This window comes from Stegostoma tigrinum, chromosome 28 (assembly GCF_030684315.1).
Source record: "Stegostoma tigrinum isolate sSteTig4 chromosome 28, sSteTig4.hap1, whole genome shotgun sequence".
Taxonomy (NCBI): domain Eukaryota; kingdom Metazoa; phylum Chordata; class Chondrichthyes; order Orectolobiformes; family Stegostomatidae; genus Stegostoma; species Stegostoma tigrinum.
Genome location: NC_081381.1, coordinates 22,668,059 through 22,693,381, shown reverse-complemented (window position 1 = coordinate 22,693,381; position 25,323 = coordinate 22,668,059). Strand labels below are relative to the sequence as shown.

Genomic DNA, 25,323 nt, shown 5'->3' with positions numbered 1-25,323 from the left:
CAGGACAGGAAGAAGCAGACAGCCTTTCAGCATGAGCAATGCAAGTGTGTAGGGACTGGACACCCATGGTGAAGATGAGGTGCTGGGGACCAGGGAATCGGAAGTTTTGGAGGAGGTGGAGGGTGTGGGTGGTGTCACAGACGTAGGTGGGGAGAATGGAGTCAATAGAGGTTCGGTGGGGCAGGAGCAGGCAGAGACAATGGATCGACCAGGGCAGCTGAGTTTGCGGGTTTTGGGAAGGAGGTAGAAACAAGCAGTGTGGAGTTGGGGAACAATGGAGGTTCGAGGCTGTGGGTGGGAGGTCACCTGAGATGATGAGGTTGTGGATGGTCTGGGAGATGATGTTTTGGTGCTTGGGGGTGAGGTCATGATCAAGGAGACAGGTGGTGTCAGGGAGCTGGCGCCTGGCCTCGGCAATGTAGAGGTCAGTGTGCCATACTACAACTGCATCTCCCTTGTCCGTGGGTTTTATAGCGAGGTTAGGGTTGGAGTGAGGAAGCAAAGGGCCGCATGTTTCGTGGGTGAGAGGCGTGTAGTCTTGTGGGCAGTTGGAGATAAAGAGATTGAGGGAACGTAGGAGGCCTTGGGATGGTGTCCAGGAGCAACAGGTGTGTTGGAGGCCAGAGAAGGGTCCAGTAGAGGTCTGGTGGTGAACAATGTGAATCAACATATGTGAAAACAGTGGCTACATTACATATAAATACTTATACGAACATAGGTTTTCCAGCTCCATTACCAAAAGTTAACTCTTGAAGATTGCCTAGTATGAAGGGGGTTAAAACATAATTAGAGTGACTGCACCCTAGAATGCAGCTATGTCTAAAAAAAAGTAAAAGCACAAAAAGCCTTTGAAGCCTGACATTTCCCTCCCTATTTGAAAGTCTAAACATAGATATCCGTACATTTAAACTTTTAACAAGGCAAGGAAATGGCAGGATTATACTATAAATCTCTGATATAATTTGCATTATGACTCTGCAGAGTCTTACCAATATCTACAAGGCACAAGTCTTGACTATTTCTACATTGTTACAGATTGTGGAGATTGGTTGGCTCCCCAAGCTGGTTGGCTTGTTCCACAGATGTTTCGTTACCATGCTTGGTAACGTCCACAGTGTAATGCGCAACAACAAATAGCTCAGCAGGCGAGCCAACCAATCTCAACATCCACAAACCGAGCTACAGATCTACTCCAAAACCTTATTGTTACAGATTGTAAGTGGCGTCTGCGCGATGACTTGGATGAAGAAAGGAACACAGGAAGAGTAGGCCAACCAGCCCCTGAATACTATCCCAACATTCAATGAGATCATGGCTGATCTGTAGCCTGACTTCATATACCCGATTTTCTCCCAGATCCTGTGATCATTTGCTCACCAAAATGGGACAGATAAATTTAACAACTCTTGCTACATCTACTGTTGTTCGTGGAAGAGTTTCAAATTAGGGTACCATTCTCAAACTTACATTGTACTCCCTCAAGGCCAAAAGTGTGGTGTCCAGATCTGCCAACAGGACTCCAAATGGGGGCTAATCAATATTTTGTATAACTACAGCATAACTTCTGAATCCTTGTACTCCAGTCCTCTCGATAGAAAGGCTAGCATTGTCAAATTTCTTGTTTATTTTCTGCACGTTTGCGATATCTCAAAGATAATGCACCTGAATCCCCAAGACTCTTTAGACACCCATTTTATTTAACTCGTAACATTTAAAAAGTACCCTGATTTATCTTTTCCTCGGTCAAAAATGGATAAACTCGCACTTACTTACATTGTCTTATTGACAAATTTGCATACTTAAAGTTAGCAAAGTAACCAGTGAAAGGGACACAAAAGAAATTCCAAAGGAATTATACAGTTTCATACACAGGCAGAAATGTGGCAGTTGAATGAAAAGAAGTTGAAATCAAGTTTTCTACTTTGGTAGGAGAAGCAGAACTAAATCCACTATTTTTTTTTACAAAAAGAAAGACTGCTAAGTCTTCATATTCAGAGGAATCCAATATAACAACAGCCACATTTAACATGAAAGTACAACAAGCAATCAGGAAACTGACACAAAGAGGTGCTCTGATATAATATAGACTGGGCACATTTGGCTTTTTTTTTAAAAAAAGAACAAATTTCAAGCAAAGGACACTGGCAACAGCAAAAATGTTACACTTGCAAGGTACATAAGCTGCTTGAATGGAATCAAGTCTGCAACAGTTTCACAGAAAAGTCACATAACCTAGCTTGAGGCAAACTAAAGATCAACCTGTTTCTAATGCCAGTATATGTTAAACCTCTTTACATACCTGTTCTGCACTGTGGTGTACCCAGAAGACGACCAGAATTTGGATCATATTGCCTAAGCAGTGAGGAGGGATTTTGCAGAGCAAGGAAGTGTCATTTACACGGCAATTGTACTGTGCACAGTTTTGGCCTCTTCCACTGATGGAAGAATATTTTTGTCTTAAGCAGGAATGCCAAATGAGTTCATGAACACTAATTTCTACGATTAAAAAAATTGAGAATGAGGAGGATTTGAATAGGCAAAATTAAATTCTGAGAATAGAAAGAATGAAACCATTTCAAGCAATTTACATGGTTCAAAGAAAAGGTATGACAGGGTAGACAATAGAAGGCTATTTACCCTGGCTAACAAGACTAGAACAAGGGATCATTGTTGTCAAATTAAGGCTTGATTATCAAACAGGGATAAATTTCTTCACTCAAAGGTTTGAAAGTCTTAAGATCTCTCTTTCAGGGAGCTCTGGACACTCAAACATTGAGCATGCTCAACACCAAAAGGAAGGCTTGGACCTAAATATTAAAGCTGGGAACTAAATATTCAAGAGTATATGGCATTTCAAAAGGATAAGCAAACAGGAAAGGGTGGTGATAATGGGAACTGCAGATGCTGGAGAATCCAAGATAATTAAGTGTGAAGCTGGATGAACACAGCAGGCCAAGCAGCATCTCAGGAGCACAAAAGCTGATGTTTCGGGCCTAGACAAGAGTCTAGAAACGTCAGCTTTTGTGCTCCTGAGATGCTGCTTGGCCTGCTGTGTTCATCCAGCTCCACACTTGGTTATCTAGGAAAGGGTGGTGGATAGCTTTTTTACTGAACGGGAATGATAGGTGCTGGTCCTTTTTTAAAAACAATGTTAGAGAATACCAGAAAGAAAATCAAGCATCTCCTGGTACTACACAAGGCAAGACCAGCTCAGAGCCTCCATCTCCCAGGCCTGCAAAGGATCCACAACCTGAACTCTCAATTCTACTCGGCTTTATTGGACACTGAAATCCGTAAGTACACTAAACTTAATGGTGCCTGCCACCCAACGCAGGCCTCCTCCACCACCCAAATCACCAACCCTACCCAGGACCTTGCCCACAATGTGCCTGCCACCATTGGCCATGCGGCCATTGTCGGAGCACCCACACAGGACGTCACATCCGCTGCCAGGTACGCCACTTCCAGTACAGCAAACACCATTGACATCGCTGCTGACGCCGCCACCTCCACTTCTGAGGTCAACAACACAGACATGAAAGACACATGGGCTGATAGTGCTGCTGCTGCCACAGCCAACATCCAGGACTTAGTGACTGATGTTGCTCCGCCCACCACCTCCACAGGAGACAACAGCACCCAGCTCTGCTGGGTCTTCACCATCCCTCTCAGACCCCCTTGGTAAAGGGCTTACCTATATCCCCCTCCATCCTAATACTGCTCAAGTTTGGATGTTGAACAGTTTATCTGCTGCCTCCGCCTCCATGCTTACTTTAATCGTGAGCCTAGCCCTCCCACTACGGACCCCTCTTCCCACCTCCAACACAACCCCTCCTCCTGGAAACCACCCCAATGCCTGCTACCCTCCCTTGATCTCTTCATCTCCAACTGCCGTTGAGACATCAATCGCCTCAACCTCTCCACCACTCTCACCCACACCAACCTCTGCCCCACAGAACGTGCAGCCCTCCACTCCAATCCCAACCTCACCATAAAACCCACAGACAAGGGAGGTGCAGCTGTGGTATGACGCAGTGACCTCGACATCACTGAGGCCAGATGCCAGCACTCTGACACCTCCGCCTACTGCCCCTTTGATCATGACCCCACCCCTGACCACCAAAACATCATCTCCCAAGCCATCTACAACCTTATCATCTCAGGTGACCTCCCACCCACAGCCTCCAACCTCATCGTTGCCCAACCCCGCATGGCCCGTTTCTATTTCCTTCCCAAAAATCACCAAACCTGACTTCGCTGGTCGACCCACTGTCTCCGCCTACTGAACTTCTCTCGACTCCATTTTCTCCCCCTTGGTCCAGCAACTCCCCACTTATGTCCGTGACACTACCCACGCCCTCACCTTCCGATTCCCTGGTCCTCAGTACCTCATCTTTACCAAGGGCGTCCAGTCCCCAGGCATTCCCCATGCAGAAGTCCAAAAGGCCCTCCACTTCTTCCTGCCCTGCAGGCCCAACCAGGACCCCTCCACCGACACCCTCATCTGCTTAGCCGAACTCACCCTCACCCTCAACTACTTCTCTTGCAATGCCTGCCACTTCCTACAGGCAAAGGGGGTGGCCATGAGTACCCAAATGGGCCTGCCTCTCTGTAGGTTACGTGGAACAATCCCTCTTCTGCTCCTACACTGGCCCTAAACTCCACCTATTCCTGTTATGTTGATGACTGTATCAGCACTGCCTCATGCTCCCACGAGGAACTTGAACAGTTCATCCACTTGACCTACAACTTCCACGCCAACCGTAAGTTCACCTGAACCATCTCTGATACCTGTCTCCTTCCTGGGCCTCTGTTTCCATCCTTTGCAACCACCTGGAAACCGATATCCAGTTCAAGCCTGCAGACTCCCACAGCTACCTAGAATACACCTTCTCTCACCCACCTTCCTGCAAAAATGCCATCCCTTATGCCCAAGTCCTTCGTCTCTGCCACATCTGTTCTCAGGTGGAGGCATCCCGTATATCTCAGCTGTCCTCATTTTTCAAAGCCCACAAACTCCCGCTCCCCTCAAGTGGTCGAGAATGCCCTTGACCGTGTCTCCCACATCTCGCTCTCACACCCGCTCCCTGCAATAACAAAAACAGAGTACCCCTCATCCTCATGTACCACCCCACCAATCTCAGGATTCAATACATCATCATCTGCCACTTCCACCATCTGCAATTTGACCTGAATACCAAGGACATTTTTCCCTCCCCACCCTTACCTGCTTTCCAGAGGGACCACTCTCTCCATGACTCCTTTGTCCACTCCACACTCCCCCCACCACCCTGGCACTTTTCCTGCAATTGCACGACATGCTACACCTCCCCCCCATCACCCCGATCCCAGGCCCTAAGAAAACCTTCCACATGAAACAGATGTTGATTTGCACATCTGCTAATGTGGTATATTGTGTCTGCTATTCCCGACGTGACCTCCTCCACATCAGGCAAACCAAGTGGAGGCTTGAGGACCATTTTGCAGAACACCTATGCTCCGTTCATAACAAACAACTGCACCTTCCAGTCACGAACCATTTCAACTCCCCCTCCCACTCTTTAGATGTCACGTTCATTTCAGGCCTCCTGCAGTGCCACAACGCCACCCGAAGATTGCAGGAACAGCACCTCATATTCTGCTTGGGAACCTTGCAGCCCAATGGTATCAATATGGACTTCAGAGGCTTCAAAATCTGTGCCCCCTTCCCCGCCCACCCCAAACAACAAAAACCACATCCCAAAACCAGCCCAGCTTGTCCCCACCTCCCTAGCCTGTCCTTCGTCCCACCTATTCCCTCCTCCTACTTCAAGCCCATCCCCATCTCCTACCTACTTGCCTCATCCCGCCCCCTCAACCTGTCCGTCCTCCCTACATTGACCTATCCATTCCCTAACTCCCCACCTACACTCACCTTTACTGGCTCCATCCCCACCTCTTTGACCTGTCTGTCTCATCTCCACCTATCCTCTCCTCTATCCACCTCCCCCTCTCTCCCTATGTGTTTCAGAACCCCCTTCCCCTCCCCCATTTCTGAAGAAGGATCTATGCCCAAAACCTCAGCTTTCCTGCTCGGCCCGCTGTGTTCATCCAGCTCTACGCCTTGTTAACTTCAGCCTACTTGATTTGACTGGGTTGGGATCATATATGTACTTAAAATCAGCAGCATAGGGTAGACTGAATATTGCAGCTCTGTGTTGAGATTTAACTTTTGCCAGTTTACTCATTCAATTTCATAGGAGCACTTTTTTGATCGTAACTTTCTCAAAGGGAACAGATGCCTGATTCAATATGTAACAGATACATGCTAATTGAGAAAACATGTTTGACGCCCTGTAAGCTATTCAAGTCCCAGGAGACAGTTGCCGAGGGCTGATTAATGTTAGAATAGTTCATAGTTTTAGGTGACATGCTGATTGGGATGGTATTGTCCTGAATAGATTACAAATGTAAAACACAAACAGGGATAGCCTCTGATGCAGACACAGGTCTGGACACCTCTTGAGGTATGGAGCCGGGAAGAGTTAAAATTGTGAAACGACAGTAATTGGGTGGAAGGGGCATTTTAATTTAGTCTAACTTTAGTAGTTAAATGTATTGCAAGATTGCCATTTTATAGACGAATGAATGGAATGCAGTAATAGTAAACATTGTATGCTAGTGAGTCGTTAATAAAGTTGTGATTAAATGAGAGAGATAGTGGTATTATCGAGCACTTGTGGGTGGATTGATAAAGAGGACTTTTAGCACAAAAGTAAAGAGGCTTATGACATAGCGTCTCTCAAAAAAAAACATACAATATGATATTTTAAGGCGGTTGTCCCTGCACTGCTAAATACGTGCCACCCAGACCATGGAAGCCTCGTTAATTGCTCACCGTTATCAGTAAGCAGGGCAGAACCTTAGCAGACCACATGATATTTGGCCTGGGGGGGGGGGGGGGGGGGGGACACAAATGTTACAAGTTTAGCAACTGACCACAAACAAGTGGACACTGCGTGCTTGAATCTGACGAGCAGACACATCATAAACAATGATTTGATGTAATCAACATGCCTAGTTAATTCAATTACGAATTTGATGTACTTTATTTACAGACCTGACATAACTGATCGCCTGGTCCATTGATTTACAGACTTTATATACTTAGTTGACTTGTAGACGTGACATAAAAATCGATTGCATAGTAACAGTTTGTACTATTACATAATTACAACGTAAGAAGGTCTAAAATGGTGTTGTGCGGGTATTCTGGAGTGAGAGCTGGATTGTCTTGCATGACTATTTGGAGCTCCTCTCTTGCTGTGATCAATTGCCACTCAAAAAAAACTGTTCTTGCTGAATTCCTGATGCCTTCAGCAATATCTTTCCTCAAAGAGGGAGGTCAGTCCTACATTGGTATGGGATGGAATAAGTACAAAAGAAATGATTTTGAACTGCAAGATCTAGAATCCATGCGGGTGGAGATAACAAAGAAAAAAGAAACAAGGGAAAAATAAGACTGGAGGGACTTGTTTTTGGAGCAGTTTCCTCAAACAGTATGTTGTGGATCCAACCAGGTATCAGCTTGCTTTAGATCTGATAATGTGTCATAAGACACATGACCTAAGAGCAAAAGATGCCCCAGCAAACCATGACCATAACATAGAACAAAGAACTAAGAACAAAAGAAAATTACAGCATAGGAACACGCCCTTCGGCCCTCCAAGCCTGCACTGATCCAGATCCTCTATCTGAACCTGTCGCCTATTTTCCAAGGATCTGTATCCGTCTGCTCCCTGCCCATTCATGTATCTGTCTAGATACATCTTAAGTGACGGTATCGTGCCCACTTCTACCACCTCCGCTGGCAACGTGTTCCAGGCACCCACCATCCCCTGCGTAAAGAACTTTACATGCATATCTCCCTTAAACTTTTCCCCCTCTCACCATGAAATTGTGACCCCTAGTAACCAAGTTCCCCACTCTGGGGGGGAAAAAAGAACTTCTTGCTATCCACCCTGTCGATACCTCTCATGATTTTGTAGACCTCAATCAGGTTTCCCCCCCTCAACCTCAGTCTTGTTAATGTAAATAATCCTAATCTACCCTACCTCTCTTCATTGTTAGCATCCTCCATACCAGGCAACATCCTGGTGAACCTCCTCTGCACCCTCTCCAAAGCATCCACATCCTTTTGGTAATGTGGCGACCAGAACTGTATGCAGTATTCCAAATATGGTCGAACCAAAGTCCTATACAACATGGTAGAATTTCGCATTCACCTTAAGAGTGAGAAATTGGTAGAAAGAAGAATGGCAAACTTTTAAAATGAATGAGGTCACAATTGACTGGAGTGGATTGGGAAAAATGTAGAAATGATGGTTGTTAAACAATAATAATTGTTTAAGGAAATAATTCATGACTCACGACAAAAGATAAATATGAAGTGAAAGTGGATTTAACAAACAGCCACCCAGAACCATGGTTAATGAAGGAAAGCATCAAACTGAAAAGGGAAAAAAAAACAAACAAACAACGGGGTAAAGATTAGTGGCAAATCAGATAATTGGGAAAGTATTAAAAGAGTCAACGAAAGATTATCTAAAGAAAACAGAAGAGAAAAAAAAGTCTCAGGGTAAAACTTGCAAGTAACATAAAAACATTAGAGATATTTTTCCAAAGAGAGAGGCCAAAAGAGAACACAGAAAATAATAATGGGAAACCTGGGTGGGGTTGGGGGGCGCAGTGGAGGAGGTGGAAGAGAAAAAGTAAGGAGCTGAAGTTTGATTTTGTTTTTTAAAAAAAGTGTCTCCAAGATAGAGGACATTAACGACATTTGAAAAGTACTCCGAATAAATTGGGAGGAAATAAATATGAAAAAAAAAACTATCACCGGAGGGGAAAAAAGTGTATTCAGGAAAATAATGGGACTAAAAAGGGTGACATAGGAAACAGAGCACGAAATATGCACAAGTCAAATTTGCCCAAAAGACACCCTGGTAGCAACCAGCTGATCCATTTTGAGATATTGATCAAATTGCAAACAGCAGTCAGGACTGTAGGCATAATTCCTCTACAAGATCATTCAACAGAATGGTTTCACATCCACTCGATTAGGCAGGAGAGGCTTCAGTTTAACACCACATTCAAAAGATGGCAACTCTGACAGTGCACCACCTCCTCAAAGAATCAATAAACCCATGGGTACTAGGGAAATCAAGCAATACCAGCAAAGCAGCACGAAATGGAGGAGTGAGGTAGAAGATCAGCCATCAACTTACTGAAGGAGAGAGAAGGCTGGCAGAAGCTAAATAGCTTGCTCCTACCCCGAATTATTATGATTCTTAACCCTCACTTTCCTGGATAAGTGCAGCTCCAACAGGTTGATACCATTTAGGACTCACATAGCCCATTTGACTGACATCCCCACTTACAATCCTAATCATTCACACCATCAATTCAACTAGCCAAGGTCCCTTCAACAGCACCTTCCAAAGCTGCAGCCCTTCATAGATCCTAGAATCCCTAGTGTGCAAACAGGCCCTTTGGCCCAACAAGTCCACACCGACCCTTGGAGCATTTCATCCACACACGTCCCCCTATTACCCACATAATCATCACATCCCTGAACACTATGAGCAATCCATCTAACCTGTGCATCTTTGGACTGTGGGAGGAAACCTGAGCACACGGAAGAAATCCACGCAGACATGGAGAGAATGTGCAAACTCCACACAGACAGTTGCCCAAGGGTGGAATTAAGCTCAGATCCCTGGTGCTGTGAGGCAGCAGTGCTAACCACTGAGCTACCATGCTGTCCAAAAACTTTATGAAGTATAAGCGCAAATATATGAAAGTACCACCACTTGCAAACTTCTATTAAAGACACACACCATCCGGAACGTGGAAATATGTCTTCTTGCAGCCATCAAGCCAAGCTTCTGGAACATGCTAACTATCAACACTTTGGGTATGCTTACAGAATAAAGACTGTAGTTGTTCAAGGCGTTAGCTCACTACCAACTTCAAGTAATTAAAGGATAGAGTAGTGGGGTCCAAAAGGAACAAGCAAGATGAGCTGCTCACCAAAGGTAAGATTTGGCACAGTTTTAAATGAGTAATTTACTTCTGTTTTTATCAACTTATAGAATGGTGATAGTGGTGTAGATGAAAACACACACGTTGAGCAGTATACTCAAAGAAGAGGTGTTACAAAGGCTGGCAACACTCCAGGTACAGAAGAATTGCTCGAGATGAGATACCTCTCAGAAATTGAGAATGCAAGACAGCCAATTATTGAACTGTTGACAGAAATTTTCCAGACCTTTGTGAACACAGGATAAGTCCAGGGTTGCTGGAGAATTGAGAGTGTGATTTATTATTTAAGAAAAAGAGGGGGAAAAAGGAAAACCCACGAAATTGTAGACCTGTCACCTTGACATCAATAGTAGTAAAGCTGATGGAGGCACATATCTCCACATTTCAAAAGGCCTCAATTGATCCTTATTTAGGTTTCTGAGACATATAGAGTCAAGGATACAATGCAGCATCATGATATTTTTATTTTGTTTCAAACTTTACTTTTGTTTTTAGGGCATCCTTTATTTCCACCGAAGTCCTCCAATCTATCATCATCCATCTACTAAATTTTGTATCCTATCTGCCATGTTCTATTGACATTTGTCCTAAAGAGAGGTAAACTGACCAATTTGCTCTGGTATGATACCATCCATTTCACTCAAGTTTCTTCTACTACATTTCATCGAACAACAATTCTGTCTTTTTGGTGTTCATACTCAATCCATATTCTAAACTTCTTGATTTTACTTGACGAACAATGTTTTCAAAATTCTTGTCTGATTCAAATAGCACTATATCCTCAGTAAATTACAATTTGGTTGTCATCACAATTTCAGTTTATTCCTACCCTTCAAAGTACATTGAATACTCTGAATATTTCTTCTGTGCAACAGGTTAAATAACTTTGGTGACAGTATAATGTCTTTAAACACATCAAATAGTCCTTCTTCTAAACTGGATGCTCACTATATTTGGCCCTGTTAAAGACTCTGGAAAACACTCATCTTTATTCATGTCACACTTCAGCAACATATCCACAAACTTTTGGTTATAAACGTAATTGACTGCTTTTCATAATCTGTCAATCACATGTAAATATTCCTGTTTAACTTCTAAATTTTTAATCAAAAGATTTTCTTGTATTACGTATCCCTAGGCAGTGAAAAAGACTTTCTCAGACCGCAAAGGGATCTTGATCAAATGGGTTGAAAAATGGCAGATGGAGTTCAATCTGCATCTATGCAAGGTATTGCACCTTGGTTTGACAAATAAGGGTAGGGTTTCTATGATTAAGGGTGGGGCCTTGGGTAGTGTTGTAGAACAGAGGGACCTAGGGGTGCAGGTACATAATTCTTTGAAGTTTGCATCACATATAGACAGGGTGGTTAGAAAGGCATTTAGTACACTTCCCTTCATTGCTCAGTCCTTTGCAGTATAGGAGTTGAGGTACTGAAGTTGTACACGACATTGATGAGGCCTCATCTGGAATACTGCATCCAGTTCTGGTTGCCCAATTACAGAACGAACATTATTAAGCTGGAGGGGGTTCAGAACAGACTTACCAGAATATTGTCAGGTATGTAAAGTTTGAGTTATAAAGAAAGGCTGGATCGGCTGGGACTTTCTTCACAGGCACAGAGCTGGTTGAGAGGTGACTTATAGAAGTTTATAAAATAATGAGGGGGGAAAGATAAGAGTTGATAATAGTTGCGTTTTCCCTAGGTTGAGGAATTTCAAGACAAGGGGACACATTTTTTAAAGGTGAAAGGAGTGAGATTTAGAAAAGACGAGGCAATTTTTTTTTGAACACAGACAATGGTTCACATATGGAATGGACTTCCTGACTAAGTGGTGGACATGGGTACAAGTGTTTAAAAGGCATTTGGATAAGTACAGGAATAGGAACCAGGGGCAGGTAGTTGGGATCAGTTTTGTTTGGGATTGAGTTTGGCATGGACTGGTTGGACCAAAGGGTCTATTTTGTTGCTGTATGACTCTGACTTGTTCTTACTACTGTTTTAAATCCCGACTGTGTTTCATCAATTTCTGCTTATGTAAAAAGATGATTTGAGAGTTCAATTTAATGAGAGTACTCATTACGCTGAAAACTCTAACAGTTTATTTAAATATTGTTATTATTTCATCTCTGCCTTAAAAAGTTTCTGTATTTTATTTCAAAGTATCCCTCACATTTGATATTGTAATATGTGGTCTATCATTTGCCTCATTATTTTGACTTGATCATTTTGGATCATTGTCCAATTCACATTTTCTATCCAACATCTTGTGTCTACTGCATCCCGTTCAAAGAATATTTCACAGTCTTCACATTTAACATATCCATAATCTATTGCAATTACTTTCTATCACTCAAAGATTCCACTATGTTGCCTAATTTTCATCTTATAAATTTCCTTACAGCTCCAATAGGTTACACACCTCATTATGGCCCTATAGCTTGCTTAGATGCATTCTTGACTTGATTTTTTAACTTCAACATACTTGCACCTTTCCTTTTCTTTCCTCCTTCTATCATTAGTCGCCTATCATCTGTATGTTTCCTTTTGCATTTTCTGATGCACCTATCTCTTGTGATTTCACATTTGCTTACTATTCCTTGTTCTGAGACTTCAGTACGTCCCGATTCCTCAATCTGGAGACATTCACTCTCTTTCCCCCTTTAATAATGCCTCTCTATTCTCATTCTTCTAAATGTTGTGGTTAAAATAATCACAGATCTTCTCATTTACTGGGATTTCAGTTTCAATTTAATTCTCATCACAAAAAGGAGGTAATGAGCTGAATTTCTCAAACATCAGAATAAATATTAAGCATTCTTCATATTGTTTCTAAATTATATGATAGAAATTAACATAAATATCATTTCACTAAGCACATGACCTCAACATAAGTATACACCATTCTTGGTTGCTTCAAGAAGTTGTTCTCTGTCAGGTTATTTTCTTGACAAAATTTTGTTTGCATTACTCCTTTTACATTTCTTCATCCAAAATAAGTTTGACCAACACGCTGAGTTCCTTCACCAATTTCAGCTTTACATGAGCAACTTCAAGTCACTTTATTTAAAAACTTAGGTTCCAGAGATATACAGCATGGAAACAGACCCTTTAGTCCAACTCAACTGTGCTGACAGATATCCTATATAAACCTAGTCCCATTTGCCAGCATTTGGCCTATATCCTTCTATCTCCTTCCTAATCATACAACTAATTTTGTAACTGTACCAGCCTCTACCACTTACTCTGGCAGCTCATTCCATACACACACCACCTTCTTTGTGAAAAAACTGCCCCTTACGTCCTTGTTATATTCTTTCCCCCCTCACCTTATACCTACGCCCTTTCATTTTGGACTCCCCTACCCCGGGGAAAAGACCTTGCCTATTTACACTATCCACGTCCCTCACGATTTTATAGACCTCTAAGATCAGCCCTCAGCCTCCAACACTTCAGAGAAAACAGCCCTAGCCTATTCAGCCTCTCCCTGTCGCTCAACCCTCCAAACCTGGCATCATCCTTTTCTGAGCCCTTCCTAGGGCAACAACATCCTTCCTATAGGAAGGAGGCCAGGATTGCATGCAATTCTTCAAAAGTGACTAAACCAATGTCCTGCACAGTTGCAACATGACCTCCCAACTCAATGCACTGACGAACAAAGGCAAGCAAACCAAATGCCTTCTTCACTATTCTCGCTACCTGCATCTCCACTTTCAAGGAGAAATGAACCTGCACTCCAAGGTCTCTTTCTTCAGCAACACACCCCATGGCCTTACCATTATGTGGTTAAGTCCTGCCCCAATTTACCTTTCCAAAATGCAGCACCTCACATTTATCCAAATTAAATTCCACTTGCCATTCCTTTGTCCATTGGCCCATCTGATCAAGATCACATTGTACTCCGAGGTAACCTTCTTCGCTGTCCACCACACCTCCAATTTTAGTGCCATCTGCAAACTTACTAACTATACATCCTATGTTCAGATCCAAATCATTTATATAAAAGACACGCAGCATTGGACCCAGCACCAATCGTTGTGGCACACCGCTGGTCACAGGCCTCCAGCCTGAAAAGCACCCCTTAACCACCACCTTCTGTCTATCTTTCAGCCAATTCTGAATCCAGATAACTAGTTCTTCCTACATTCCCTGTGATCTTACCTTGCTAACCAGTCTACCATGAGGAACCTTGCTGAACACCTTAAATGAAGTACATCCCCACACACAAAGTCACAACGACAATCCCTAAAACAGTCCTTGCTTTTCCAAATGTATGTAAATCCTGCCCCTCAGAATTCTTTCAAACTGCTTTCCCACCATTAATGTCAGGCTCACTGGACTATAGTTTCCTGGCTTTTCCTTATTGCCTTTCTTAACTTCTGGCATAATAATAGCCATCCCAGTCTTCCACTTCTCCACCTGTGGCTACTGATGATACAAATTTCTCTGCAAGGGGCCCAGCAATCTTTTCCCTTGCTTCCCAGAGTTCTGATCCTGGGGATTTATCCACCTTCATGCATTTTAAAGATGTTCAGCATCTCCTCCTCTGTAATATGGACATTTTTCAAGATGTTGCTATTTATTTCCCCATGTTCTCTAACTTCCATATTTTATATTCCATTGCTGGTTTATAAGCTGTTGTATTGCTTTGGAATTTTGAGAAAGCTTGACCATAATGCTTTAGGACGTCACTGTCGAATAGATGACCAGTGGTCATGTTGGGAATTACACTTATGTGACAATCAGCTTTTCTTTGAGTTTAACTGTGGATCACCCTTTTAGATTTGTCAGTCACCTTGAACTTATCTCTTGTATCACTCGTTTACTGGAATTCTGATTCCATTCCTACATTTCTCATCCTACTAGAACTAAAGCACTTAACTTTTTGCCATCTAACCAAGTTCTAACTGACTTACTTTTGCGCCTCTTCAGGAGTCAAAAATAGTATCTATCCATTACCTATATGCAGATATATTCTGGTATGATGCCCTTATATTCAACCTTCTTAATTTCAAGGAGCTACCTCTCCCATTAAGTGTAACAGACTCAGAAGTTCTCTCTCATGACCATAAGACAGAGGAGCAGATGGAGGCCATTTGACCCATAAAGTTTACTCTTATCATTTCCATGATTGATAATCCTGAATTCCACTTTCCTTATTTATCTCCATTACACTTGCCTCTATTACAGAAGTAAAATCTGCAAAATCATGAGCTTAAATCAACTTGGTCATATATTACTCTGTAGGCCAAGGGCTTTTCATTTCATCACTATTTACAAAATAGTTGATTGCAGGCAGTCTAACCTTTTTTGTATATACTATTTTCCAACAATGACTCTCCAAGATTAATTGAGCTGTTGTCTTATCAAGTTGTTAGAATTTATTTTCTATTTCAATATTCCCAGATATTATGCACGTTTGAAGGGATTCCATTTGCACAATCACAGAGTTTGATCCTGGAACTGCTGGTATGTCTGAACAGCTACTTTGAATCCCAACTGACTAATACTATTGGGGGACACTGGTTTTCTCGACCTGAGGTCTTCTTTGACAGACTTGGCAAGAAGATCAAACACATTTGTCCTCTCAAACATCTCCAAGACACACAAATTTCCAAATAACCTCATCAGTTACTTGTCCACGTTGTTTTAAAGTACATGTGAACATCAGTTTTCATATTATAACATGCAACAACAGAAATAAGCTTATGATGGTAAGGCCAGATTTGTAGAATAGTCTCTCCAAAATCAAACTGACACTTCACAAACTACGCACTACACTCATCCATGTACATGCGAGAAGGCCAAGTTAGTCAAGTAGATTCAGAATACATTAATGTTGTTTTCAGTTTTAAACACTTTGCTGTGTCAACCAAACAAATAAAATCTTGTTCTATGTCTAAAAGGTGAAATTGATGTTTTCCACTGGAATGAAAAGGGATCCATATCAGATTGCAGTGTGGCTTTTTTTGGATAATAAAGTTTTTAAACTTGGCATTCCTCACTTTGCGCTCCCAGTAAAAATCAAGTTTGCTGTGTGTCAGTTGGATAAGTAATTTATTGGATATGCATTCCCAAAGGAAGCTGGTTCAGCCATTAGGTTTACAAATTCCTGCTCTATAATTATAATCAAAGTCATAACTCAAAATTCCCCAACATAATACTTAAGCACATCATGCAATTTTTTAAAAATCCTTTCACAGGATGTGGGTGTTGCTGGCTAGGCCAGCATTTATTGCCCGCCCCTAATTACCCAGAGGGCAGTTAAGAGTCATTGCTGTGGGTCTGGAGTCACATATAGACCTTACCCAGGTATTGATGGCAGTTTCGTTCCCTTAAAAGACAGGGGCAAACCAGATGGATTTTTCCTGATAATCAACAAGGGATTCATGGTCATCATCATTAGACTCTCAATTCCCGATTTTTATTGAATTCAAATTCTATTTGCCCAATGGGATTCAAACCTGGGACCCCAAAATATTTCCTAGGTATACATTTTTGATATAGAATCCCTAGTGTGTAAACAGGCCCTTCGGCCCAACAAGTCCACACCGACCTTCACAGCACCCCACCCAGACCCCATTCCCCTAATCTACACAACCCTGAATACTATGGGCAATTTTAACATGGCCAATCCATCTAGCCCGCACATCTGAGCCATGGGAGGAAACTGGAGCACCCAGGAGGAAACCCACACAAGCACAAGGAGAACGTGCAAACTCCACACAGACAGGCGTCCGAGGTGTAGAATTGAACCCGGGTCTCTGGCGCTGTGAGGCAGCAGTGCTAACCACTCAGGCACCGTGCTATGATTCTTTGGATTAACTGAGAGTCTATGGATTAACAGTCCAGTGATAATACCACTAGGCCACTGCCTCCCCTTATATCTACACACAAGATGTTTGGCTGAACAAGAGTGGCCAGAAAATACAGCACCATGCTACTTGACAACAACAACAACAACAACAATCCAATGAGATTTAAATCATTGAAGAGACAGGAAGAAAACTAAATTCTGTAAAAAAATCTTTTTTATCTTCAAGCAAAGAGACAACCTGAGTGTAACAAGGCTGAAAGCTGCAATATAGAGTAGCTTTAGTTTGTGTCTCTGGTTTCAGGTTACGTGTATACTATTACACATGTAAAATCCCAATTATATGGCCTTCAGTCCTCCTTTTGCCACGTCATTTCTGAAGTAACTGATTTATTCTACAATGCTGTCAGTTTGTTGATAATTGAGAGAAGAATGAAGTAGTGATAACTGACCAAGTTGGATTTAGCCTATTTAACGTGGGCAGAACATATGTGGGTAATTTTTCACATTTTCTCATAGATACCTTAATGAAAAATGTACTTTAACAGGTCAGCTAGGTACCTGGCTGGTGCTGGAGCATGATTTATCAGCACAATTGTTGGAATGTTGTTAGGCTCCACATTCTCTGCAGTATCCAGTGTCTTTGGACGTTTGTTGCAATCACATGGGTAGAATCTAATTGGCTGGATGCTGCCATGTTGGGTCCTCATAGGCAAATTGAGGTCACGAAAATGTTTTTCAGATTTTGTCACAAACCAAAAAAAACTTTAGATGTGCTTGGTTGTGATAGACTTGAAAAATCAAACGTACCTAATATTTAGCATGCCATCTAATTCCAGGTGTTATATTTGTTTACAGTATCACAACCAACATAATGGCAAATTAATTGAAGAGAAAAGACTGAACACTCAGAACCACTAGAAGGCTGTAATATTTAAAAGCTCAAAATTATGCAGACAGAAGCCATTACCTGAATTAGTAAATTAAAATTCCTGCAAAAACAAAACCCATAACTACAGGGGCTGAAGGACTAAGACATCCTTGTTTTGTCATACAGATTTTATGATCAACACCAGAGTCACAACCTTTGGCTGATGCCCCAAATTATTCACACTGAAGGATAATTTAAGCATGTCCACACCAAAACAGGAATCAAAATAACTAGCCCATATTTAACAGGTCTAATAATGTAACGCGTAAAATTCTTAGACAAACAGCGCACTTTAGACAGCATCCTGTTCAATAACGTCAAAGCCAAATGTTTAGTATGGTAAGAAAATAAATAGTTTTCGAATAGATTAACTGGAAACATACACTGTTAGTGTTAAAATGCTTGAAACTCTGCATATCTTCTCTGTAACTGCCTACAAAAAAAGTGTCAAAAAAGTTTCACAGCAGCATGATCGCACAGATAAATTGTTTTTCCCTGAAGAAAACGCTTTCATCTTTCAATCAATTTTCTAAGAGACGCAATAAAACAAAACGCTTTCTTAAGCGAATAGTATGCTAGGTAAATACTGTGGGAAGCTATCGAGTGTCAAATTATTTTAACTTACCCATTGTAGTGAGCTTTGACTTTGATCGAGTCACCTGTTCCGTGCTCCATGTTGTTATCCAGCCTCGTAGGCATGACACAATCGACACTCCACCAGCGAACGGATTCAAAGTAAACCAGCGCAAACTTTCGGACAGGAAGGCGCAGTTACGAAAAAGCCTCTCGCTGCTTCTCCAGTACAAATTCCACCACTTTCCTTTTAGGAAAACCCAAAGCTTCAACCTCAGCAGATCTTTGCTTGTTTAAAAAAAAGCCGAATTGAATCACAGAAGCCAATCAAGTTTCAGAAAAGATGGAACATAAGACTTTCGATGAAACTCGTTATTATTCAATGTCGTGACGAAGTATCAACTCGTGTTTCTTTTTGCTCGATTGCGCTCCTAAGGAAACTTGTTGCTGCCGGTAGCCCGCCACTCTAGCAAAGCTCGCGCTGCACAAATGGCGGTTACAGGTTAACCGACAATTCCCACCCTGCGCCGCCCCCCCAGCGTGGACACCACAAGCCGCATCAACAACCAATCACATTCTAGCAGAAGTTACCTGTACTACCCTCCCTCCCCAGCCAATCCCGAGGGACAAACCGGCGAACGGAATCCCACCTTGGCCAATCAGGAACAAATCGAACTTTGACCAATAGAACAAGGGATGGCTGCGTTGTTTAATGAAAAACCTGCCGCCAATCCGATCGCGGCCTCCGCCCTCCCCAAATCACCTGGAACCAATGGGAGACAAGAAGCCTCTCATACTGAACAACAGAATGAAAGCCTTGCACTGAAATCGCGTTCGTCACGCTCTTTCGGAATGTCATCACTGATTTAGGAGATAACAAGGTGTAGAGCTGGATGAACACAGCAGGCCAGGCAGCATTAGAGGAGCAGGAAAACTGACGTTTCGTGTGAAGAGATAATGGGAACTGCAGATGCTGGAGAATTCCAAGATAATAGTGTGGAGCTGGATGAACACAGCAGGCCAAGCAGCATCTCAGGAGCACAAAAGCTGACGTTTCGGGCCTAGACCCTTCATCAGAGAGTTGCGTGTGAAGACCCTTCTTTCTCTGATGCTGCTTGGCCTGCTGTGTTCATTTAGCTCTACACCTTGATATCTCAGATTCTCCGGCATCAGCAGTTCCTACTAACACTGAGTTGGGAGACCTGCGTTCAAGTGTCACTTGCTCCAAAGGCATGTAAATAACATCCCCGACTGGTATTCTGACAAAAAAAACCTGCCTTTTTCCAATGGCAGACTCTTCCCTGACTAACATTGAAAACAGAGTCCAAAAAAAACCCAGCAGGTGTCTTCTAAGTCATATATTTTCCCAGAAGTATACATTAAAATAAAATGGGTCCTTTCATTTACCTTTAACACAGGACCAATTTGCATTGATTAGAAAATATCTAAAACGTCCTTTCAGGACGACCTGACCTCTTGATTTTATTAACTCATTGGACATGGGTGTCACTGGCTGGGCCAGCATTTATTGTCCATTCCTATTTGCCTTTGAGCTGCCTTTATGAACTGCTGCATTCTATGTGCTGTAGGTTGGCCCACAATGCCCTTAAAGTGGAAATTTCAGGATTTTGACCCAGCAACAGCCCTTGTCCTTCTGGATGGACATGGTTGTGGTTTTGGAAGATGGTGTCTAAGGATCTTTGGTGAATTTTTGCAGCGCATCTTGTAGGTAATATATTCTGTTGCTACTGAGCATTGGTGGTGGATGGTGTGGATATTTTGTTGATGTGGTGCTAATCAAATATCCAGGTTGATGTCAAGCTTCTTGGATTTGGATTTGCATCACAAATGTATCCTTGCAGAGCTTATCAGAAATAGGCATTGTTTTTATTAGCCATGACTCAGTGATAGCACTCTTGCCTATTTGTTAGTAAATTGTGGGTTTAATTCCCACTGCAGCTGGAGCTCTACCCATTCAGGCAAATGAACAGTATTCAATCACACTCCTAAACTGCGCCTTGTAAATGGTGGATAGGCTTGGGGAGTCAGGAGGTGAGTTACTCACTACTGTTGATAGTGGAGATTCGGTGATGGTAATACCATTGAATGTCAAGGGGTAGTGGTTAGCTTGTCTCTTATTAGAGCTGGTCATTGCCTGGCATTTGTGTGGCATGAACGTTACTTTCCACCTGTCAGCCCAAACCTGGATATTGTCCAAATCTTGTTGCATTTGAACATGGACTGCTTCAGTATCTGAGGAGATGTAAATAGTGCTGAACATTGTACAATCATCAGCAAACATCCCCAATGATGGAGGGAAGGTCAATGATGAAACAGCTGAAGTTGGGATGGCCTCAACACAACCTTGAAGAACTCGCGCAGAGATGTCCTGGAGCTGAAAGGACTGACCTCCAACAACCACAACCATCTCCTATGTACCAGCATGACTCCAACCAGAGGAGAGTTTTCCATTTGATTCTCACTGATTCTGGTTTTATTGGGAACCCTTGCTGCCATACTTGATAGAATGCAGCTTTGATGTCAAGGGCTGTCACTCTTAGCTCACCTCTGGAATTCAGCTCTTTGTCTATGTTTGAATCAAGGCTATAATGAGGTCAGGAGGTGAACAGCCGTGCCAGAATCTGTACTGAGCAAGTTATTTTTGAGCAGGTGCTGTTTGACAGCACTGTTGATGACACCTTCCATCGCTTTGAGCTGACTGAGGGGATGGTAATTTGGCTTGGATTTGTCCTGGTTTTAATGTACAGGACATTCCTGGGCAATTTTCCACATTGTAAGGTAAATGCCAGTGTTGTAAATGTACTGGAAGAGCTTGGCTGGGGGGTGGCAAGTTCTGTCATAGAAATTTTCAGTACTATTGCAGAATGGTGTCAGGTACATGGCCTCTGTAGTGTACAGTGGCTCCAACCATTTCTTAATATCAAGTGAAGTGAATCAAATTGGTTGAAGACTGGATCCATAATGCTAGGGGCCACTGGAGGAGGCCAAGATGAATCATCCACTTGGTATTTCTGGCTGAACATTGTTATGAATGGCTTATCTTTTGCACTGATGCGTTGGGCTCTTCCATCATTGAGGCTCAGATATTTTTGCTGCTCCCTCCAGTCAGTTTTCAAACATTTTAAAGTCAATGAAGTGTAATCACTGTTGCAATGAAAGTAAGGAAGTTCTGCAGGCAATTTAAATGCTCAAAGGTCACTCAAACAGCGTCCTGATAAAGGTCAGCTAACCTGCTCATAGGATCGGCTGACGGTAAACGAATAAAATTTACTTGAAAAACTGTCTTTTGTGTATATGCAGAAAAGGCAACACAGTGGCACAGTGGTTAGCAAAGCTGCCTCACAGTACCAGGGACCTGGGTTCGATGCCAGCTTTGGGCAACTGCCTGTGTGGAGTTTGCACATTCTCCTCATGTCTGTGTGAGTTTCCTCCGGGTGCCTTGGTTTCCTCCCACAGTCCAAAGATGTGCAGGCTGAGTGGATTGGTCATACTAAATTGCCCATAGTATTCAGGGGTATGTGGGTTATAGGGGGATGGGTCTGGGTGGGATGCTTTGGGGTTCAGTGTGGACTTGTTGGGACGAAGGGCCTGTTTCCACACTGTAGGGATTCTATGATATTACTGTGGAATCTTCAGCATCCAGTCAAAAGGACAATTTATGGTCTCAATAAGGACTATATCTCTAATACTGCAGTACTCCCACTGGAAATGTTCCAGTAGTTAGCACAGCTGCCTCACAGCATCAAGGGCTTGGGCTACTGTCTGTGTGGATCTTGCATGTTCTCCCCATCTGTGCAGGTTTCCACTGAGTGCTCTGGTTTCCCTCCACAATCTAAGGACATGCAGTTTAGGTGGATTGGCCATGCTGAATTGCCTCGTAGTGTCCTGGAATGTGCAGGTGGGTTAGCCAGGTGAATGAGATAGTCGGAACTGCAGTGAAGAAGGGTCTAGACCCAAAACATCAGCCTTACCTGTTCCTCTGATGTTGCTTGGCTCGCTGTGTTCATCCAGCTCTACACCTTGTTATCTTTTGAGCCAGGTGAATGCTGGGTTACGGGGTTAGCATCGGAGGCTGCGTCTGGGCCGAATGCTCTTCTCAGGGTCGGCTCAGATTCAGTGGGCGGAATGGTCTCCAACTGCACTGTAGGGATTCTATGATTCTAGATGTTATGCTCAAATCTCTGCAGTGGGAATTAAACCCACAATTTACTAACCAATAGGCAAGAGTGCTATCACTGAGTCATGGCTAATAAAAAGGATGCATATTTCTGATAACAAAGTGTGGAGCTAGATGAACACAGCAGGCCAAGCAGCATCTCAGGAGCACAAAAGCTGACGTTTCGGGCCTAGACCCTTCATCAGAGAGCTCTCTGATGAAGGGTCTTGGCCCGAAACGTCAGCTTTTGTGCTCCTGAGATGCTGCTTGGCCTGTTGTGTTCATCCAACTCCACACTTTGTTATCTTGGATTCTCCAGCATCTGCAGTTCCCATCATCACTCATATTTCTGATAAGCTCTGCAAGGATACATTGGTGATGCAAATCTGAATTATCTCCAATCTATCACACATTATTATAAGTTCTAACAAAGGTATCAAAAATTTTAATAAGTTGCAAACTACACTAGATTACAGGATGGCATTGTGCCCAAATGCAAAGCTACTTCATTTTTGTGTTGAACGTTATTTTGACTTAATGGATCGAGGTATTGATTCTCTCCAAATGCTCCTTCAGAAAGTGTATTCCTGGCTACATGTGTTGTAAAGACACCAGGAAGAGAGTTGTAGATGATCCTGGATATATATATGGTGTCAAACGGGAGGCTAGCCAAATCAGCATGCAGCAGTCAGATTTAGATATGACAAGAGCGTGGATGAGGAATTCCATAACAGATGAACTGAGGCACAAATAGTGTCGAGCATCTGGAAGTGGAACTCAGCACTCTTGGTGATTGAGTGAATCTGGGGTCAGAAGCACAACCTGGGTCAAATATAACTTCAAAGTTGCAAATAGTTTAGTTCATCCTCAGATAGCTATAAGAAAAAGAGATAAAGACATCAGAATAGATTTCGTGATGAAGACCAGGCAATTGAGTTTGCCAAATATTTAGCTGGACAAAATTTTTGCTTGCATTGCATGAAAAACAAATCAGGTAATCAGAGACAGTGGAAGGCTCAAGGAACGTTGTGTCAAGATAGAGCAGAGCATGTTTTACGTATGAGTGGAACCTACCATTGTGTTTATGGGTGATTGCAAAAGGATAGAAAGACTGTTAAGAAGGAAGATCACAACGACAGATCCTTACACAACTCTCTCAGCAATCACTCATATTGAGTTTGATTGTCCTCGATAACAGCATCTATTTGGGGGTCTTCTGGTGGCTGAGGTGGCTGAAGCGGTCAATCCAGGATCCACAGATTCTAATGCAATGTGGACACGGTGGGTGGTAATGGTGGTTGGAAGTGGTGGTTGGTGCGCCTTCCTGATGTTCTGTGTATCCTTGTGCAAGAGTCACTTCTGTTCAGCGGCATGATGGAGATTGTTTTTGTGGCATATAGCTCCCTGGTGAGTGACATTTCTCCAGTGATTCTGTTTTGTAGCCACGTTGATATGAAATTTCTTGAAGTTGGTCTGGATGTTATCTTTGAAGTGTTCCTTTTGGCCACCAGCAGCATGTTGATCTTCCTTTAGCAGGGAGCACATGATCTCTTTTTGGAGGCGTAAGATGGGCTTTTGGATGACATGGCCAGTCCATTGGAGTTGCTGCGGAATTATGATGGTGGTGACGCTGGCTATTTTGGCCTCCTCCAAGTTGTTTGTGTTCGTGCGCTTTTATTTACAGGTGATCCGTGGGATTTTTTGTAGGTATATCTAATGGTGTTATTCCAGTGCTTTAAGATTCCTCGTGTACGTAGTCCACATTTTAGTTCCATTTGGCAGTGTGGGAAGGACAATGGCTTTGTAGACCAGAAGTTTAGTCCGGGCCTGTAGGTTATTGTCTTCAAACAGCCTTCTTCTGAGTCAGGCACAGCCTCCAATGACACGGCTCAAATCGTGTATTTCTGCATCAATGTTGGCTTTGCAGGAGAGAAGGCTGCCGAGGTATGGGAAATGATGCACATTTTCAAGGGCTGGTTGTTGACCCTTATTTAGGAGCCGTTGCTGGGTGGTGGTTGATGGACTGCTAGAGTCTTTTTAATGATAAGTGTAAGGCCTAGGAGATTATATGCCTTGGCAAAGCCATCCGAGGCACACTGAAGATCTTCTGCAGCGTGTGCTGCAATGGCACTGTCATCAGCATATTGAAACTCCAAGATGCATATGGTCGGAACCTTGCCCTTGGCCTTGAATTTATTAAGGTTGAACAGCCTGCAAAGTCCATATGATAAATGATTTGAATTCTCTTGGGCAGGTTTTGGCCAGTGAGATGGAGGACGGCGGCAATGAAGATGGGTAACAGGGTGGGTACAGTGATGCAGCCCTGCTTGACCCCAACCCCATGGTGAAAGGCTCAGACTCCAATCCACAGTTGTTAAGCATTGTCGCAGACATGTCATCATGCAGTAGCCTCAGCTTTCGGATGAGCTTGTCAGGGCAGCCCCATTATGAGAGTGTCAGCAAGACAGCCTTAAATAAGTCAATGAAGACCATTAAAAGCATGTTTTTGTGCTCATGGCATTTTTCTTGTAATTGATATGCTATGAAGATCATGTCTGTTATTCCTGTGGATAGGCGGAAACCATACTGCGTTTCAGGGAATATTTCCTCAGAAAATGGCAGACGTCTATTGGCAAGGGCATGTTCAAGTATTATGGTCAGAAGTGAGATGCCTCTGTAATTCCCAAAGTCAGCCTTGTCACCCCTTTTAAATATGGTCACAATCAGAACATCCCTCAGCTATGAGCCA

The 25,323-nt window shown here is 42.9% G+C and overlaps 1 protein-coding gene across 4 annotated transcripts in view; it reads right to left on the bottom strand.

Annotated features, from left to right (window-relative positions):
* Nucleotides 1–25,323, bottom strand: part of prkcz (protein kinase C, zeta) — a 394,504-nt gene that overhangs the window by 359,566 nt on the left and 9,615 nt on the right. For 3 of the 4 annotated variants that reach the window (XM_048561464.2, XM_059655615.1, XM_059655616.1), the window contains exon 1: nt 18,450–18,910. The exons of the other annotated variant lie outside the window; for it this stretch is intronic. In XM_048561464.2, coding sequence (XP_048417421.1) covers nt 18,450–18,523 — 74 coding nt within the window. In that variant the 5' untranslated portion in view covers nt 18,524–18,910. Of the gene's footprint in view, nt 1–18,449; nt 18,911–25,323 lie in introns of those variants that run through there. 4 annotated transcript variants of the gene reach the window in all.